The sequence below is a fragment of the Ixodes scapularis genome, unplaced genomic scaffold, assembly GCF_016920785.2.
Source record: "Ixodes scapularis isolate PalLabHiFi unplaced genomic scaffold, ASM1692078v2 PGA_scaffold6__148_contigs__length_123643588, whole genome shotgun sequence".
Classification (NCBI taxonomy): Eukaryota; Metazoa; Arthropoda; class Arachnida; order Ixodida; family Ixodidae; genus Ixodes; species Ixodes scapularis.
In genome coordinates this window covers 3,350,121-3,368,904 of record NW_024609881.1, presented here as the reverse complement: position 1 = coordinate 3,368,904, position 18,784 = coordinate 3,350,121, and the positions used below count along the sequence as shown (strand labels likewise).

The 18,784-nt window shown below is 50.0% G+C and overlaps 1 protein-coding gene across 1 annotated transcript in view; it reads right to left on the bottom strand.

Moving 5' to 3' along the window:
- LOC8032153 (fatty acid synthase-like) overlaps positions 1–18,784 on the bottom strand; it is a 191,872-nt gene that overhangs the window by 145,110 nt on the left and 27,978 nt on the right. Inside the window, exons 2-5 of the mRNA XM_040206051.2 lie at positions 16,674–17,000; positions 16,154–16,354; positions 13,759–13,881; positions 11,385–11,618 (exon numbers count right to left, since the gene is read on the bottom strand). Of these exons, the coding sequence (XP_040061985.2) occupies positions 11,385–11,618; positions 13,759–13,881; positions 16,154–16,354; positions 16,674–17,000 (885 nt within the window). The remainder of the gene's footprint in view (positions 1–11,384; positions 11,619–13,758; positions 13,882–16,153; positions 16,355–16,673; positions 17,001–18,784) is intronic.

Sequence of the window (18,784 nt, the reverse complement as noted above, 5' to 3'; positions counted from 1 at the left end):
ACGGTACAAGATTTAACGGATGGAAGCCTCGAGGGCATGATTTAGTAACAAAACCAACATATATTTCCCGATTAAGTGCACAGTTATTATTCACTATTTTGTGTAGGAGCTTGAGCCGTTCTACAGCGCGTCTAGAATCAAGAGCCGTAAGTCCTATGTCAGTCATAGTAGATGTAGGAGAAAAATTCCGGTCATATATATTACAAATAAATCTAGCTGCCTTTGATTGTATTGCCGTCAATCTGCTTAAAATCACCCTTTAGATACGGATCCCACACCGCACAACCATACTCTAAGATAAGTCTAATCAAGGTCTTATAAGCCGTTATTTTAACTTTCCTAGTTGAAGATTTTAAAATTATCTTGACAGATCCTAGCCTTTGCAGAGCACGAGAACAAATAGAACTGATGTGCTTATCCCATTTGAGACTAGGCGTGAAAAAAATACCCAAATACTTGTATTCATGAACTTGACGCAGAATTATATTACTAGTACCATACCTAAAAACAGACGGTTCCTTCTTATTAGTAAATGACATAACTACAGATTTCTCAAAATTAATTTCCATCTGCCACTTTTTACTCCAATAAAAAAAAAAATCAAACGTGGAACAACAATACACGCCGAGGGCACTGCGAATGTTTCGTATTTCGATTAGCGCCACTACTTTGGTGTAGTATCAACAGTCGAGGCAAAATTTACTGCTGTTTGCGCGGGGTTTGTTTTTGGCTTGCGGGGTACGAACTGAAATATGTCCCGGGACCTTATGAACCGAGCGCAACCGTCAACGAGCCAGCAATGTTCTAGTGCTACCAAGGATATGAATGTTGATAAGAACAATGAAGAACTACCATGGCCGGCGTACAGAGAGTACTTTTGCTGTGGTGGAGGTGGTTACTAACAACTTGACCGCAGAAAACGGCACTTTGTTGCCTCAACGCCTACCCGGGAAATTAAAAACCTGTTCCGGCGAAACAACGCGGCATTCCCATCCAGCGCGTTAGACGAGCGCTTGTTCAGCAAGGGCATTGACGTGTTCGTTATCAAACGAGGGAAACTTTCAGACACTAATTTCGAGAAGCAACTGCTGCTAAGTTACAATATGAAGTAAAAAGCACACTTTTTTTAATTTAATGCAAAGAAACTTGAAGAACAGCGTTTTCTAGTTTTTTCCGAATTTGTTTTGTGTTATAGAAAAGTAACTGAAAAGTAACGTCGTTACTTTTTAAAAGTAACTGTAACTGTAACGAGTAACTTTTTTGTTTCAGTAACTGTAACGGTAACTTCGCTACTTTTTTCTGAAAGTAACTGTAACTGTAACGAATTACTTTTTAAAAGTAACTTACCCAAGACTGACGCACACACACAGCGCTTGCGTTTGCTCGTATATGCAATACTAAAACTCACTACTGCTTCACCGTTTTCCAACACCAACGAAACGTGCTGCAGTGAGCGGACGCGCAGGCAGGTCGGTGTTCCTTCAAACTGGAAAGGCTGAGGATGGCAAAACGACGGCGAGCAAATACGAAACGATATGAATGTTAAAACAGTATTAATTAAAAAAATAATCTTTTTTTTTTGGAGGGGGGGATTTGGTCTGGAAGAATATTGGTGGCGACTTTGGAAGTTTTGCCGATTGTCAAAAGTCGCTACTTTGATAGCATCCTCAATTAATCTAATTTTGCACGAATTTCTCAGATTAGCTAGGATGTCGTCATTGATTTCAGAATTTATTTATTTTTTCACTTAGTAATTAAAAATGCTGCAATTGGCACCAGTGATGATAATTAGCACACTTCAGATTGTCATACTTGTTAGCGCGTTTGAACTTAGATCATAAACAACTAATTATTTTAGAGCTTGAAATTTACGTATTAAAATATCTTAATATTAATATTTATAACATTATTAATAAAAATCGCGGCAATATATGCCCCTAATTAACCGTACAATCACAGAAATACGCCATTTAACAATGATCGTCTTTTCTGAAAGGTGTCATTTTGTTTTCTTATTAGCACATGAAGACCTCTGGCATCATTACCAAGATAGACAAACAGTCAAACACTGGATGCAATATAAACTGATATGCGTCACACGTTGCTTTAAAAAGACGCACACTTCAGCTGCCCGACTCGCATTGTGTCTTTGAATTTTCCTAGTGAGAACAGCGTTTCTTAATATTGTCACGGGTGGTGACCAAAAAACAAGAAATAAACAGGAATAAATAAACGTTTAATGTGGCGAACTTGTGCCAAAAATAAAAGGGTACAAAAGAAAGATAACAACAGAGCGTCGCGGGCGTCGAAGGCGGCGAAGCAGCACGATCAAACGCTGAGGCGAGACTGACTCGACAATGTCGCGGGCGGCCTCTTATCTAGAGTGCGTCGCTATCTCGAAGATTCGGCGAAAGCGGCTCGAGCGTCGCGTGATCGGGGCGAGAATGAACACGCACTTTCTAGAAAACAAAAGCAGAAGATACATGGATATAAATAATAGAAGTTACGTGCGCTACATGAATAAACGGGAACTTTCTAGGGGTCCGTGGCCGAGCGTTGCTTTCTCAGCCCTGTGCGCGGCATTACTCCCCCCTTTAAAAGTGCATCGCCCCGATGCAGTGTAAAACAAAACAAACTAAAAAAGAACGATAAACTAAAGAGTCTTTTGGAGCACATAAGGTCCACAGTCCTATCGAGCGTAGTACGGCTTCAGGCGCACGACGTGGACGACCTCAGGTCGTGGTGGGCGGCGTGACGATGTTCGTGTTCCGTCGGGCATCACCTCGTAGTTCAGCTCGCCGAGGCGACGAAGTACCTTGTATGGTCCAAAGTACCGTTTCAGCAGTTTCTCACTGAGGCCGCGGCGACGGATGGGCGTCCAAACCCACACCCTGTCTCCGGGCTGGAAATGAACGTCCCTGCGACGAAGGTTGTAGCGGCCCGCGTCGACGCGTTGCTGGTCTTGAATCCTGAGTCGGGCGAGCTGGCGGACTTCTTCGGCCCGTTGAGCAACCACCTGGGCGTCGTCGCTCTCACTGTCAGCTGGCTCATGGGGCAGCATCGCGTCCAGCATGATCGTTACTTTGCGCCCATGCACCAGTTGAAAGGGTGTCACTCCGGTGGTCTCTTGTACGGCCGTGTTGTAGGCAAATGTGACGTACGGCAACACCTCGTCCCATGTCTTGTGCTCCACGTCGACGTACATGGAGATCATGTCGGCGATGGTTTTGTTGAGTCTCTCCGTCAGCCCGTTGGTCTGCGGGTGGTACGCCGTGGTGCGACGATGGCTGGTGTGGCTGAGACGAAGGACTTCTTGCGTCAGCTGGGCCATGAATGATGATCCACGGTCTGAGATCAGAACTTCGGGAGCGCCGTGCCGGAGGACAATGGACTCGATGAAAAACTTGGCGACTTCAACAGCCGTTCCTGATGGAAGGGCTTTTGTCTCGGCGTACCGCGTGAGATAATCGGTTGCGACGATTATCCATCGGTTTCCTTGCGTCGACGGTGGGAAAGGTCCGAGTAAATCCATACCGATTTGCTGGAATGGGGCAGATGGCGGCGCAATAGGCTGAAGAAGTCCTGCCGGTCTCGTCGGTGGCTTCTTCCTTCGTTGACACTCGTGGCAAGATCGGGTGTAGTGGTGTACTGTCTTCGCAAGCTTGGGCCAGTAGTACTTTTCGCGTATCCTCGCAAGAGTCCTGCTGTAACCAAGGTGTCCCGCCGTCGGGTCATCGTGGCAGGCTTGAACAATTTCTTCTCGAAGACTGGAAGGGATCACCAACAGCCACGCCGTGTTGTTGTCGCTGAAGTTCTCCTTGTACAGTACGCCTTGTCGGATGGAGAAGGTTGGCAGTGTTCCTACAAAACCGCGGGGAACGGCGCTTCCTTGCCCCTCTAGGTGTTCGATGAGTGCTCGCAGCTCAGGGTCGTCTCGTTGGAGTGCTGCCATGTCGCTTACATCCAGAGCGCCGAGGAAACACTCATCGTCGTCCTCTTTGGTGCAGGCAGGACCGGCCTCGACTGGGGCCCTTGACAGGCAGTCGGCGTCATTGTGCTTCCGGCCGGACTTGTACACCACGGTCATGTCGAACTCCTGCAGTCGTAGGCTCCACCGAGCGAGGCGTCCGGAGGGGTCCTTCAGATTCGCCAGCCAGCAGAGCGAGTGGTGGTCTGTGACTACGCGAAAAGAACTTCCATACAAATATGGGCGAAACTTTGTTATTGCCCATACGACAGCGAGGCACTCCTTTTCGGTCGTTGAATAGTTCCTCTCCGCTTTAGACAGCGTCCGACTTGCGTATGCGATAACTCGCTCGGCTCCGTCCTGCACTTGGACTAGTACCGCACCCCGTCCGGTGTTATTGGCGTCGGTGTGGATCTCGGTTTCAGCAAACTGGTCGAAATGGCCAAGAATCGGGGGCGTCTGGAGTCTTCGTTTGAGCTCGTCGAATGACCTCTGGTGTTGTTCTGTCCACTCGAACTTTACGGCGTCCTTCGTGAGGTGTGTCAGCGGTGCGGATAGCTTGGCGAAGTCTCGAACAAAGCGCCTGTAGTAGGCACAGAGTCCGAGAAATCTTCTCACGGCCTTCTTGTCAGACGGCGGCGTAAATGCAGCTACGGCGCGGGTCTTCTCGGGGTCAGGTAGAACACCCTTGTTGCTCACGACGTGGCCAAGGAACTTTAGTTCCCCATAGGCGAACCGACACTTTGTTGGCTTGAGTGACAGGCCGGCGGTCTTGATGGCTTGAAGCACGGCTTGAAGTCGTCTCAGGTGTTCGTCGAAATCTCGTGAGAATACCACGACATCGTAGACGGTAGACGAGGCAGCTCTGCCATTTCAGACCTGCCAGCACGGTGTCCATGACGCGCTGGAAGGTGGCTGGTGCTGTACAAAGTCCGAACGGCATCACTTTGAATTCGTATAGTCCGTCGGGAGTGACGAAGGCAGTTTTCTCCCGGTCACGTTCGTCGACTTCAATCTGCCAATAACCGCTCTTCAGGTCCATCGACGAAAAATATCGGGAGTGGCGCAGTCGGTCTAACGTATCGTCGATGCGGGGGAGCGGATAGACGTCCTTCTTTGTCACGGCGTTCAGTCGACGATAGTCCACGCAGAACCGCAGGGTTCCGTCCTTCTTCTTTACAAGGACGACTGGGGACGCCCATGGGCTCCTTGAGGGTTGAATGATGTCGTCGTCGAGCATCTCCTGGACTTGATCTTGAATCACTTTCCTTTCTTTTAAGGAGACCCGATACGGCGACTGGTGGACAGGAAGTGCGTCGTCGTCGGTAACAATGCGATGTTTCGCCATTGGTGTTTGGCGAATCTTTGATGTCGTGGCAAAACAGTCACTGTATTCGGCAAGGAGATCAATCAGTTGCCGGCGCTTCGTAGCTGGGAGCTCGGGGTCAATGTCGAGCGGCGTCGGCGTCGTGCTCTTCTGCTGTGGCGACGAGGTTTCCTCGGAGATTGCGGTGACCACCGCTGGCGCTTGAAGCTCCTCGACGTGGCCCACAGTGGTACCCCTCGTTAGGTGCTGCGGCTCCTCTCGAAAGTTCGTCACAAAAACAGTTGTACGTCTTTCTTGGAGATCCGTTACGCCTCTTGCGACGCCAATTCCTTTTTCGAGGAGCAGTTGGATGCTGCCTTCCAGAAGAGCTTCACCGTGCATGGCTGCGTCGGCTATAACGGTGACGAAAACACTCGACCGCGGCGGTAGGTTCATATGGTCGGCGATAACTCGGATCGCGGTTGATGTCGTGTTGGTCTCCACCGGCGGTAAAACAGGTTTCCGCAGCGTCAACTGGTTTGCCCCGAGGTCGATGACGGCGCCATACTCGCAGAGAAAGTCCATTCCGAGGATAACGTCCCTCGAACAGTCTTGCAGAACGACGAACTTCACAGGGCACGTTTCACCGTGGATCTCGACGCGAGCAGTGCATCTTCCGACTGGCGTGATGAGATGTCCTCCGGCGGTTCGTATTTGGGGTCCATCCCACGGCGTCATGACTTTTCGCAGGCGGCGAGAGAGCCTCCCACTCAAGACTGAGTAGTCTGCTCCGGTGTCCACGAGTGCCGGTGAGTCGAGGCCGTCAATAACAACGTTTAAGTTGTTGGACACCGAAGCAGGAGCGTCGTTGTGATGCGTAGTGTCGGGAGAGTGGGAGCGCTCCGTCATTCTTGGAGGCTTTTTACGTCGGTCGTCTTCGGCAACTCCACCTCCAGGGGTTGCCGCGCCTAGTTTCCCTGGCGAGGAGCGAGGGGCGACAGGCTTTCACGTCGGGGTCGGTGCATTGGCGAAGCTGGACGTCGCGGTGACGGCGACCGGAACTCTCGGCGGGACGCAGGCTCGGGGGACTGGGGTCGTCGCAGGTACTCGTCGATCTCCCGAGGCCGTTCACCAAACCGGGGGCGCGGGTCGCTTGGGTGGAATCCGCGCAGCCCGAGTCGACGGTATGGGCATCGGCGGTAGGTGTGGTCTGCCTCCCCGCAGTGGAAGCACAGAGGGCGTCGGTCGGGCGTTCGCCACACATCGGTCTTCCGGGGTGCACGGGGCTCCTGGCTGGCGTACTGGGGCTGGTCGTCGCGGCGTCGGTCGTGCTGCGGCGCAGGAGACTGGCGTCGAGGCGGCGCGACATAGGCGCGAGGAGGAGGCGGTGGCCGTCGGGCCACTGCGGCGTAAGTTAGCGCGGGTTCTTCGGAGACTGGTGCGCTGATGGGAGCCTCTGGTTGAATGGCTCTCTGCACCTCTTCCCGCACGACCTCAGCGATGGAGAGCGAAGCTGGTCGGTCCGCGGCGGGTAGTAGCTTTCGCAGCTCCTCCCGGACGACGTCGCGAATGATCTCGCGAATGCTTGGGATGCTGGAGCCAAGGTCGCAAGCGGACGGCGGAACCGCGCTGACGGCGGGTAGCCTCTGGTAGTGGCTGGCTCGGGCTTGCAGGGCACGCTCGATGTTCGTTGCCTCGGCGACAAAGCCTTCGACAGTTGTCGGAGGGCTGCGGACAAGGCCACCAAAGATGTTTTCTCTCACGCCCTGCATGTGGATTCGTAGCTTCTTCTCTTCTGTAGCCCGAGGGTCGGCGCGGGCGCTCAGGCGCAGGACGTCCTCTACGAAGCCGGTGACACTCTCGTTGGGGCCCTGGGTTCTGGTTCGCAGTAGGTCCTCGGCTCTCTCTCGGCGGTGGTGGTTGATGAAGGTAGCCTTGAGATCGTTCTTGAAAATGTCCCACGACGTTAGGGAGGACTCATGATTCTCGTACCAGTGCTTGGCAGTCCCCTCAAGCGAAAAATAGACATTGTGTAGGCGCTGCTCGTCTGTCCAGCAATTGTGGCGGGCAACGCGTTCATACTGGTCAATCCAGTCTTCGACGTCTTCGTACTGCTCGCCGTGGAATGGAGCCGGTGTCCGAGGAGCGACGGGCAGGTAGACGACGGCAGCAGCGGCGGGGGTCTGCGACTGGTTGGCCATCGTCGGCTGCCTGGTCCTGGGTGGTAAAAGTCCGAATTCCGGGTGTAGCCCTTGGGTTCGGCGACTTGATCGAGTCTCGATCTGGTCTTCGTTGGGTCCTCGGGAGCTTGGGTTTGGACTTGTAGTGCGGGAACTTGGAGGGCTGCGCTGCACGGGCATGCGGTACCCCGCACCTCCACCAAAAATGTCACGGGTGGTAACCAAAAAACAAGAAATAAACAGGAATAAATAAATGTTTAATGTGGCGAACTTGTGCCAAAAATAAAAGGGTACAAAAGAAAGATAACAACAGAGCGTCGCGGGCGTCGAAGGCGGCGAAGCAGCACGATCAAACGCTGAGGCGAGACTGACTCGACAATGTCGCGGGCGGCCTCTTATCTAGAGTGCGTCGCTATCTCGAAGATTCGGCGAAAGCGGCTCGAGCGTCGCGTGATCGGGGCGAGAATGAACACGCACTTTCTAGAAAACAAAAGCAGAAGATACATGGATATAAATAATAGAAGTTACGGGAACTTTCTAGGGGTCCGTGGCCGAGCGTTGCTTTCTCAGCCCTGTGCGCGGCAATATTAATTCGTACGTTTTGTGAACCGTATAAATTGGATTTATTCTGTTATTCTTGTGCTGTGAAAGATATTAAAGCAACGAATCTTCTAAATACCCGAAAAGCCATTGAAAGGAGCGCAGTTCATTGGTTTATATGACAATTATGTGAGCGAGAAAGGCAGCAAGAATGCAAAAATATCAGCACTGAATTTTCTAACTACAGCATTCTATGTTACCTCTAAGGTGTATGAAAGACCCTGTCTTTAAAGGGAAGAAGGTTTCGCGAACAACCTCTTTAACTAAATAATTACGGTGTGAGAAACATTTTGAGTTATGAAAGAATCTGAAATTAAGACCGATACCGAGAACTTAAATCCAAAATAAAGGGTAGTTTCGGTTTTGCTCCAGAATTAAAACGTACCTCCTGGCCTAAATATTACGCTACATACCGTTTTTATTGTCAGGATAAAGAGGTGACCTGCGCTCATAACACCCTAGCTCCCTAGTATTACCACAAATAATTTGTGTCACTCAGTGAAGCCAGCACACTAGACAGGTTCAGCAGCGGCACGCATCTCCGACCCTCACTAAACCGGCCATTTTGGAAAACGAGTGGCGCCACCTATAGTGAATTGGAGTCGCGAATAGTGCCAGTAAGCCCGTGTAAAGTAAAAAAAAAATTAAAATAAAACAAGATCTGAGATTTGACGATTGATTGGTTACTTAACTCTGCATGGCGCAATTCTACTGCAGAGGCAACTCCAGTTATCACACTACCAGCGCGAGCTTCTTACCTGCCCCTCGTGCACGTCCAGCGCGCCGTCAAAGAACGCCGAAAGAGGGCGTGTTCGAGGTTTACAAGAACTCACCCTGTCGCTTTCAGTCTATCAGTGACAGAGCTAAACCCAGAGCCTTCAAACGTGACTAAACGACGCGGGCAAAACGATGACTCTGAATATTTGAACGCGAGGCGGAACCTAACCCCTTGGCCCGAGGGATCGATCGGAGGCGTCATTCGACAGCTTTGACCTTTCCGTAGGTTCTCACTAGGGGAGGGTCCATCGAACGTTTTATTGTCTCGCGTGGAGCAACGTTACGCCCGTCAAGCAGGAAGACCCATCTGAACAAGGGATCGTTTTCAGCTCAAGAAGAGTTACAAAAAATAAATTAAAAAGTCGGAATTTTTGCGGGTTATTCGTTTAAATGCGCTGGAAAGTGGGCTAGCTGATGCCGATGGCACAAAAACCGGGGACGACACATATTTGCCTTTAATCGCTTTCTTTTTTTTTTTTTTTTTTTGCGAGCCGGTCGATTAGGGCAGTGCTTCCCAAATTCTTCTACCCCGCGAACCACCCAAAACCGAGAAGCGACCGTTTGTTACGGAAGAATGAAAGCGATGGGCAGAGAGGACAAACGCGCAAGGCACGGGCCAACACAGACTCAGTGTATCTCTCGTTGGACCAAGGTCATCTCACCGGCGAGCTCAGCTTTATGTCGATTTAACCAGATGGGGATATTTATTTATTTATTTTACCCTCAGGGCTCAGGGCATTACAGAGGGGAGTGGAAACAATAGTATTAGTAATACAAATGGAACCAAATATACAATACAATGAGTAATTTAGTTTGCTGGTTAAATAAAGAAGAAATATTAGTCCACTGACCAGGAGTGCGAACACCTTGTTTGAGAGTTTGGCACTGCTATATTCTTCAGAAATAAAAAAATAAAAAAAATGCTTTACAAAACAAAAAGCATTTTTATTTTGTTCTATTAATAAACCGTCATATCTAGAATCGCGTTTTATAAGGAACGTAGAGGACGCGAGCTCCAGTCTTGACCTTCCGGGCACGCGACACCGTGTCAGAGCCGCCCTTTTTTTGTACCATGCATTTTTTCTCACCTTGCACGAATTATTTTCAAGGCGCCTCCGAGTGCTTCTGCTTCTCTTTCTTTGTGGTCGTTTGTTGGACAATTGGTTTGTGTGGCCAGCGGAGCTAGCGGCGCAGGTCTTATATCTTACCTCGGCAGGCTTCACTCACTTTTTCAAGTCGGAGTCATCCTCAATGAAAACGCAATTCTTCAGGAGAAAATATAACCTGCAATTATGGTCATCCACTCCAGTCGAAGAAAATAAGCTGCGTTTTGCCATGATCTGCACTACACGGCAGACGGAATAGAAGCCGAAAGTCCGCGAGCCATGATGCCTACAGAGGTGAATGGAAAAGCGTCTCCGACAAGATGTGTTTACCATGTGCTAAACAATGAAAGACGTTTACAATTCTCAGTCATTCTGAATTAGAGCGCAGCTTTTGAGGAGGTAGAGGGGAGTGTATGGTGCCTGCTCCATCTCCGTTCCCTCCCCTCCTCCTCTCCTGCACCCCTCCCATTTAGCGAGAAATCTTCGCTAAATTTCCCGCTAAATTAAGCGAAGATTTCCCCGCTAAATTTAGAAAGAAATTGCGAAAATTTCCCCACTAAATTTAGTGGGGAAACTGAATTGGTGTTGAGGTCACGTGATGTCTCATAATGCAACACGTGGTACGCCGACGTCGACACCGCTCCACCCAGAAACGGGCGCATAAGATCTGCGCTCTAAAAGTGGTCCCTCGATTTCCGCCCGATGAGTCATACAAGTGTCTAGTTGTCGCCGGCTGAGATCATGGCGGTGTCCCAGTAGTTGTGGTGAATGTGTCAGACGCCCGTTCTGTTGCGGGTCGCTCTCCAGCTTGACAGTGCGCGGAAGCTTGAGCCAGGAGGAGGGACCTTAGGGACCCCGCGACGGCAGCGACAGTCGCGTTCGCTCCTACTTTTTGCGGGACCTCCAGCACCAACCGCCAAGATCGCGACATCCGCCAAGATGACACACAGTCTGCTGTGACGTCACTTGTCGCCTTTTTTGGGGCGCTTTTGTTGTACTGGGATAGGTCACTGAACACGGCAGTCGACGACGCGTCCCAGTTCGACGTTACCAGGTCGAAGCCAGTTGACAAGCTTCCTAGAAAGCCGGGGGCCTTTTCGTGGCGCGTGCGCTGGGCTCTCGCTGAGCTAGCAGCGACAGAACATGGACAGACGCGTACGGAACCGGTGGAATGTTGAATGCACGTTGGCTGCGATGAGAAGCGATTTTCTTGTGGTCTTTATAATGAACAATCTTTACGCAAACGGAGGGTAGTACGTAAACCGTCCTTCTGTGGCCGTCACCCGTAGGAACGGCAGCGAATGGATCGCTACACGCCCGTATCTGCTCGCGTGCAGGCGACATAGAAGAACCGTTTTCGAACGCCGCTTTTCCGTGGAGCTCGTCAATTGATCTAAAAACGTTTTTCTGGGTCGGGCGGCCCGTCCAGGGGCGGAAGGGGCGCTCACCGGAGGAGCCCAAGGAGTGGCCCATGTTGGACTTGACGGAGCCGATGAGGAGCGGCTCCTTGCGTCCCTCGCCGCAGAAGACGTTGCTGATGGCGCTCAACTCCTGCGGGTCGCCCACCTTGGTGCCAGTGCCGTGCGCCTCGACATATGACACCGAGCGGGGGTCCACCCGGGCCTCCTCGTATACTTCACGCAGGAGTGCCTCCTGACCACGGCCTGAAGGAAACGTGACGCCTGCAACAAGAGAGAATCACCGCTCTGCACCCCGAGCCTCCGCAACGTTCCAAAAACGCGATTTTTCGAAATGCAAGATGGCCGTATGGTGGCCGGACTCGCGGAGCGGGAATGCGCGATCCAACAATTGTCATAGAGATCAGTGGTCGCAAGCGTGTGACCGAGCCTCAAGTACGTTTATACCCAAATGTAACTCTAGCAATCCGGACCAGATGCCAAAGTTTCCGAACTGACCGTTATCTTATTCAAAAGTTGCAAGTGACTTTCTGAAACTTTAAATGGGAAAGTGTCGCCGCCCACGAATACATAGAGGTGAATGGCATCAGCTACCAGGAACAGGCGTCAATTTCTTAATAATTTTTTTAGTAAATCACTAACAAGTTTTAAGATATCAGCTAGTTCTTAAACTCTAAAATCTGGACCGGACCGATAGCGCTACTTATAGGCGGAGCGTTTTGCGATGCGTAGTGGGAAAACAAAATACTTTTAGGTAGACGCTTTATACATGCTTTGCACTGACGTCCTGTCATCCAATTCTCAGTGACTTTAATTTCGACCCACCACAGAAGAGAGAGATGAGGAAGCTCCTTTCGTAAGAATTTTGAGTGACGGGATACTCTTCTATCATCTTCTAGAGGAAGAATAGCGACGTTTGGGACACAGGAGAGTTTCGGTGATGGCGGAGTTCCTCCCTCCCGTCGTCTTTGGTGGTGGTTGGAGAGCAGGTGCAAAGAAGACGCCTCAGATAGACGCCGTTCTACGGGGTATCCTCCCCAAAAAATTTACGTTTTTGTTTTCATTGCAAACTATGAATCGCCGAACGCCTTAACGTAGCGCTAGCGGTCTGATCCAGGCCCCGAAGTTTCACAACTAACAGTTCTCTTATTCAACGGTGATTTTCTTCATTTTCAAGAGGGAATAGACCGATCTTACCAACTATAGTTTTGTTACACCGCCTCTGCCGCAATGCATCGAGGGAACTTTAGTCTTTCTGCACGTGGGACAACCTCGCAGAAGCACTGCGCGTGAAGAGTATGAGAAAGCACGAGCTCCCTCGAGATCTACCGTCTGCCTCTTATGAAATAAAATTATGGTGGCGTCACGCATGCGTCGAACTCTTGGTGGGGTCGGTGTATTGGCGACCGACGGACGGAGCTCTTGAATGCAAGTGGAACGACGCCAGTTACTGAAAACGAGCAAAAACGGGCCCCATATTCCCATTATAAGTTTCAGAAAATCGCATAATTTTCTAAAGAGACAACGGTTAGTTCTGAAATGTTGGCATATGGTTCGGACTGTTAGCTCTACTTTGGGGCGGAGAATGAGTGTTCGGCGATGCGCAATTTCTTTTGCAACAACAACAAATAACAAAAAAGAAAAAGAAAAACAACAAACAAAACCAAACACATCAACAACAAGCCACAACAACAAAAACAACAACAACAAAAAACAACAACAACCAACAACAACACCAACAACAACAACCAACAACAACAACAAAGGGCAACGACAACAAACAAGAACAACAAACAACAACAACAAACAACACCAAGCAACAACAACAAGCAACAACAACAACAACAACCAACAACAACCAACAACAACAACAAACAACAACGACAAGAAACAACAACCACAACAACAACAACCTTTTGGTAATATTTTTGGGGGCACACCCTGTAAGAGGCGTCTACAGGTGAAGGCGCACCCGCGACGTCTGGACAAAGATGTGTCTGGACATCGTCCACTCGCCTATGCAGGTACTACACATGGAAGGGGGTGTGCATGCAGTTGGGTGTTGCAGCGGGCTGAGTCAACACCAGCTGGAAGACAAAGCCCGTGTATGACGTCACTCTTAGTGGACCCGCCCTAAGCGGCAAGCACGCTGAACCTCGACGAGAGCCGCCACAAAGCGGCACGCGCGTCCACATTGACGTCGGCCTTGTGCTAGCGTTGCGCTCCTTGCATTGAGAAGCGCTGCAAGGCGACGCTGATGAAAGCTGAACGGCGCCTTTTGGATGTGATGACGTTTGAAGGGGAAAGCGTCTTTTAGGAGCTAATGGCCGATTAAACGACCGAAGTGCAGTAGTGGCCAGTGCGTCCCCGACGAAGCCACAGTTCCCTCGGAGTCCGCACTCACCCTCGGCCTTGAAGCCGTCGGCATTGGCCTTGACGTGCACCAGCTTGGCGTAGACGCGGCGTGCCTCCGAGACCCGCTGGAGGAAGAACACGCCCACGGTCTCGCTCCTCACGTAGCCCTTGCCTGGGAAGAGAACACGACGCATGGGGCTCCAACCCGGCTCTTCCGAGGCACGCCCGAACATCTACCGAAGGGTTTCTTCTCGCTTCCTAAGGGGTCCTCGAGAGCAGCACTCGGAAAGCCATCGAAAGCAAAAGCGAAGTTCAAACGCATCTCATAAATAATCTCCGGATAAATAGTGTGGATCTAGACAGTTTAACACTGAAAGACTTAAAGTTGCTTTTGCGCGAATTATTTTACGAGGTAATCGATCTTGTTTAGGTTGGCACGTTTTTCTAGGCGTACGATTTGTTTTAGCATTAGCTCGTTCTAGGGCGTTCGTTGCTGTTTCTGCGCTTCCTCCGCTCGGTGTTGACCACTTTAGGGGTTCAAGGATTGCCAAACTGTACACCACAGCTTCTTTCCTCGGGTTTCCCATCATATTCGATGGAAATTAAGGCAATTTATTATTATTATTATTAATATTATTATATTATTAATATTATTAAGAGGTCCACAACTGGGTGACACCAAAATCGGATCTGGTGAAAGGTTTGAAGCTCTCGGAAGTTTTCTAATGTATCCCCTTCTAGGACAACCTTCATGTTCAGATGTCTCCTCGTAAGAATCCTTACCAAAAGTTGGGAACAGCGGTGGCCGCCATATTTTTCGGAGCACGGCTACCTGCGCCAAGCGTGCGATTAGATCCGAGCTGGTACCGAGAGCTGACGCAGCGCTCGGGTACCCAATGCAGGCTCAGAGTCAATGCTCCAAATATGGTACGATAAGCGATCGGATAATCGACGCAGCAGCTAGTAGAGAAGGGTTCACATGGACGGAACACGAACACCGCGTAGAGAAAAAACTCCCCACCGATCACTTACTTGGTGAGATTCAGCTGTCCCACCACTAATTTGGTTTTTGCGGTCGAGTTATATGGCCAGGGAGACATAGTACAGGGAGAGTCACGGTCAGTCGACTAAAATATGTTAATGGTTTAATAATTCAAAATAAACGCATGGTTTAAGTGGGTCCATATCACAAGAGCGAATGGCATTTTAGCGAACGGCGACATTTGAGCGAATGGTCGTTTTAGCGAATAACGGCGGCGCGCGTTAACCCATCCATCGCGCTGCGCTTTACGCCGCTTCGCGGCGACAGTCTGCGGCAACTCGTTACAAAAATATGAACTCACTTGGCCCACCCGAAAACGCCGCTTCGCGCCATCCGACTATTCGCTAAAGTGTCATTCGATGAAACGGGGGCGTTCGCTAAAACGTCATTCGATCAAATGAGTGCCTCCCGGTTTAAATTGGGAACTTGCCGAGCGTCATCAAAAATCAAGTCCGTCAATTTGAGAAAAACTCGGGGAGCATATGTGGGAGGCACGGTGGAGAGCTAAAGCTAGGTATTTGGCTGAAGCATAGCCTCCTCTATACGGACAAAGCCTTGCAGATCGCCACGAGACGCTACCACCGAATGTGAAAAGGTAGAGTAGCACACAACGAATGAGAGGAGAGGAATGTAACGGGCACCCCGCTGCAGCGAGACGCCGAAACACACTTGTACCGAGTGATGAAATATCCGCTCGTGCTCCTCGCGTTCCTCGCGCTACCGTTCTTTTCTCGTCGGGTTTGAAAACCATGTTTCGGGTCCTCACCGCTGCAAAAGCTGTGCGCTGACTAGAGGCTCCCCGAGAAATGCTCTGCGCTACCAGATCCTCGCGCTCCAAATCTGCGATCGGGCACTTTATGACTCCGTCGTCGAACTGCCAGGCTTTGTAAGTGTAGAAGAGGCTATGGCTACAGTTACCTTTCGTGCAGCAGGAGCAAAGCTACCGACGCGATAACGTGCCCATCTCTTGTCCGGATTTTGTCACCCTCGCCTCGCGCCTTTTGCTCGAGTGGTAACTTTAGCGCACTGCTGCGCTTCCTAAGCGATCAGTCTTTGTAAAAATTGCCAATTTAGTGGCTTTTGTATATTCCGTATTTTGTCTATGTTCACTTATTAAAAATTTTAATTAGCATTTCTTGTTAATTATTCGACTCATCGTGAGAATTAGCCTCCCATATTGTCTTCCCCTGACCGTACAACTCACTTGCAGAGAGCGCATTAGTGTAGCTTTAACCGCTTTCTAGCGTCCCACCTTCGACAAGGCTTCAGCGCGTCTCGCACACCTCAAGCCTGCAGCCAGAGCACGGTGCGGATGGCATGGCGCTCGAAAAACACGCCCTTCTCGTCCAACAAAAGCCAAAAATGGCTTCCGAAAGTGGGTCCTGACAGAAAGTGGTCTCACCGTCGGCGTCAAAGGCCTTGCACTTGCCGTCCGGCGACAGCGTGCCGAGGCGGTACAACTTGAGTGCCGTGGTGGGATTGAGCGTCAGCGTGCTGCCCCCGACCAGCGCCGCCTCGCACTGTCCCGAGCGCAGCGCCAGCATGGCCTCGTTCAGCGCCGTCATAGCCGACGAGCAGCCCGTGTCCACAGTGAAGCTCGGCCCTAGGAAATCATCCAGGCACGCCGCCATCAATTCCCCTCCCACGCCGGAGACCGCAACGCTACGGAGTCTCTCTAGACTCGCTGAAGCCGAAAGTCCACGGAGCCCGCCGGTTGGACTTTGCCACCAACTTTGTGCGTCGCGAAACGGTCTCTATAGTTAAACTTTTCGCCCTTGTGGAATCGGGTCGAACGGCAGCCGAGGGACCCCCTCCCACTATCGGCGTCCATCCAATAAAGCAACGCATAGCGGTACGTTCAAATAGGCCAATCAGGGTCGGGGATTCGCGCCGTGGTTCTACTCCCTGAGGAAGTTGCTCACCGTTGAAATCGAGGCAGTAGGAGACACGGTTGGAGAACATGGCCCTGCAGCAGCCGATCAGGGCGTAGCCGTCGATCTTGTCTGTGTCGCCGTTGAAGGCCTCGTCGGTCTCGGACTTGCTATTGCCCATGAAGACGCCAATCTTGCGTCCCCGCAGCGTGCCCGGGTCATAGCCGGCATCCACGATCGCCTCGTACGACGTCTCGAGCAACAGGCGCAGCTGCGGGTCCATCACTTCCGCCTGCTTCGGGTGTACGGCGAAGAACTGCGCGTCAAACCGGGACAGGTCCCTGATCTTGCCGGACCGTTCGGGAAGGCCTAGCAGCCCTTCAAGAAGAAAGAAAAAAATGGCTGTCTTTTTCCCAAAAGTTCTTGTAATGCAGCGCATTACAAGGGCCTTTGTGACAGTCATCGCATTTCCAACGCAATGTCCTTTAAGAAGCAGTCTAGAAATTTTTTGCGCGGCACAAGGGACAATCACAAGCGAGTAGACACGGACAAGCGAGAGTTTCAACTAGTTTATTCGTGCTCGATCGATTACGAACATCCAGAAAGAGCATGGGCAGTACGCTACGCAGAATAATAAATTAGTTGAAAGTTGCGCTTGCCCGTGTGTACTCGCTTGTGATTGTCCCTTGTGTCGCGCAAAAAACTTCTAGACTGCATCATGAACCCACTAGGCCAACCACAAGTTTTAATTGACTACTGTCCTTCAAGAACTACGCCGATGACAGAGAGGTCCCACGTGTTTTGGCGGCCGCTGGAACACTTCCGCCGGTGTTGTCTACAACTGTGTATGAAGCACCATCGTCATCGACAGGGGCGAAGTTTTTCTGCATTACGATGCCTGGAACGCGTCTCCGACTGGTGTGTTTACCGGGTCCAAAAAAGTGGTCCCTCGATTTCTGCCTGATGACGTCATAGAAGTGTCACGTTTTCGCCGGTCGCGAACCTGGCGGCGTCCCAGCAGCTGTGGTGTATGTGGTAGACGCCTGTTCTGCGGCAGGTCGCTCTCCAATGCGGCAGTCCACGGAAGCGAAAGCAGCCGGAAGTTGGGACGCCTGGAACGCCGTGACGACAGCGACACTCGCGTTCGCCTGTGGGGTTTCGTCAGCATTTCTGCGCCCAACCGCTAGGATCGCGACATGCAACAACATGACACTCCGGCTTCTGTGACGATATTGTCAATATTAATAAAAGCGTAAATACGTAATTTACGCTGATGATACAAGTTTATTTTTTACTGGTAACTACTGTCAGGAACTAGCAATAAAGGCAATCAAACGTTGAAAGACCTCGCTAATTGGAGTCAATGCGATGCTTTAAAAATAAATGATAACAAAACAAAAGCAATTTTATTTCGCCCAAAAAGTAAGAATGATAATATAACTAGTGTTATTGTCTTAAATGGAACAAAAATAGAGATTCTATCTAGTTTTAAGACACTTGGCGTCATATTCACGGATCGAATGCGTTGGGATGAACACGTAAATTATATTTCGGTAAAATTGTTAGGAGTCGCGGGCTTAATGTATCGTCATCGCCATATTCTGCCCACAAATGTAAAATTAATTATTTATATTGCATTATTTCTCTCCCAGATCCATTACTCCTTTTTAGTCTGGGGTACTACTACGAATGCAAATTTAAACAAAATACTTGTGATACAAAAGAAAATATTGCGAAGTATTTGTAACGTGTCATACGATCACCCTAGTGAACCTCTCTTTAAAAAGCTTAAATTTGATGCCTTTAAATAGATTATATAAATATCGTTTATGCGTGACCTATAAATCAGAAGTACAAACAAATCTTCATGCTCTTAGTAAATTGGCATCTCTCTCGCTAAGAGTAGCAACATATCCTACTCGAAACACGGAAATTTGGACGCTCCCTATTTGCAAAACTAACTACGGTGAACAAATGTTAAAATACGCACTTCGTCGACTGCTTAATCTTTTTGTTACTCACAATATTGATTTTCCGACAACATCTGTAAAAAATCTCCGAGCATTTTTTTATTTTCCAAATGTGATTGCTTAGTTGTCATGTTTCATAACCTAAATTTTTGCTGAACTGAATAATTGCTGTGCTTGCATGTGCTCTGATTT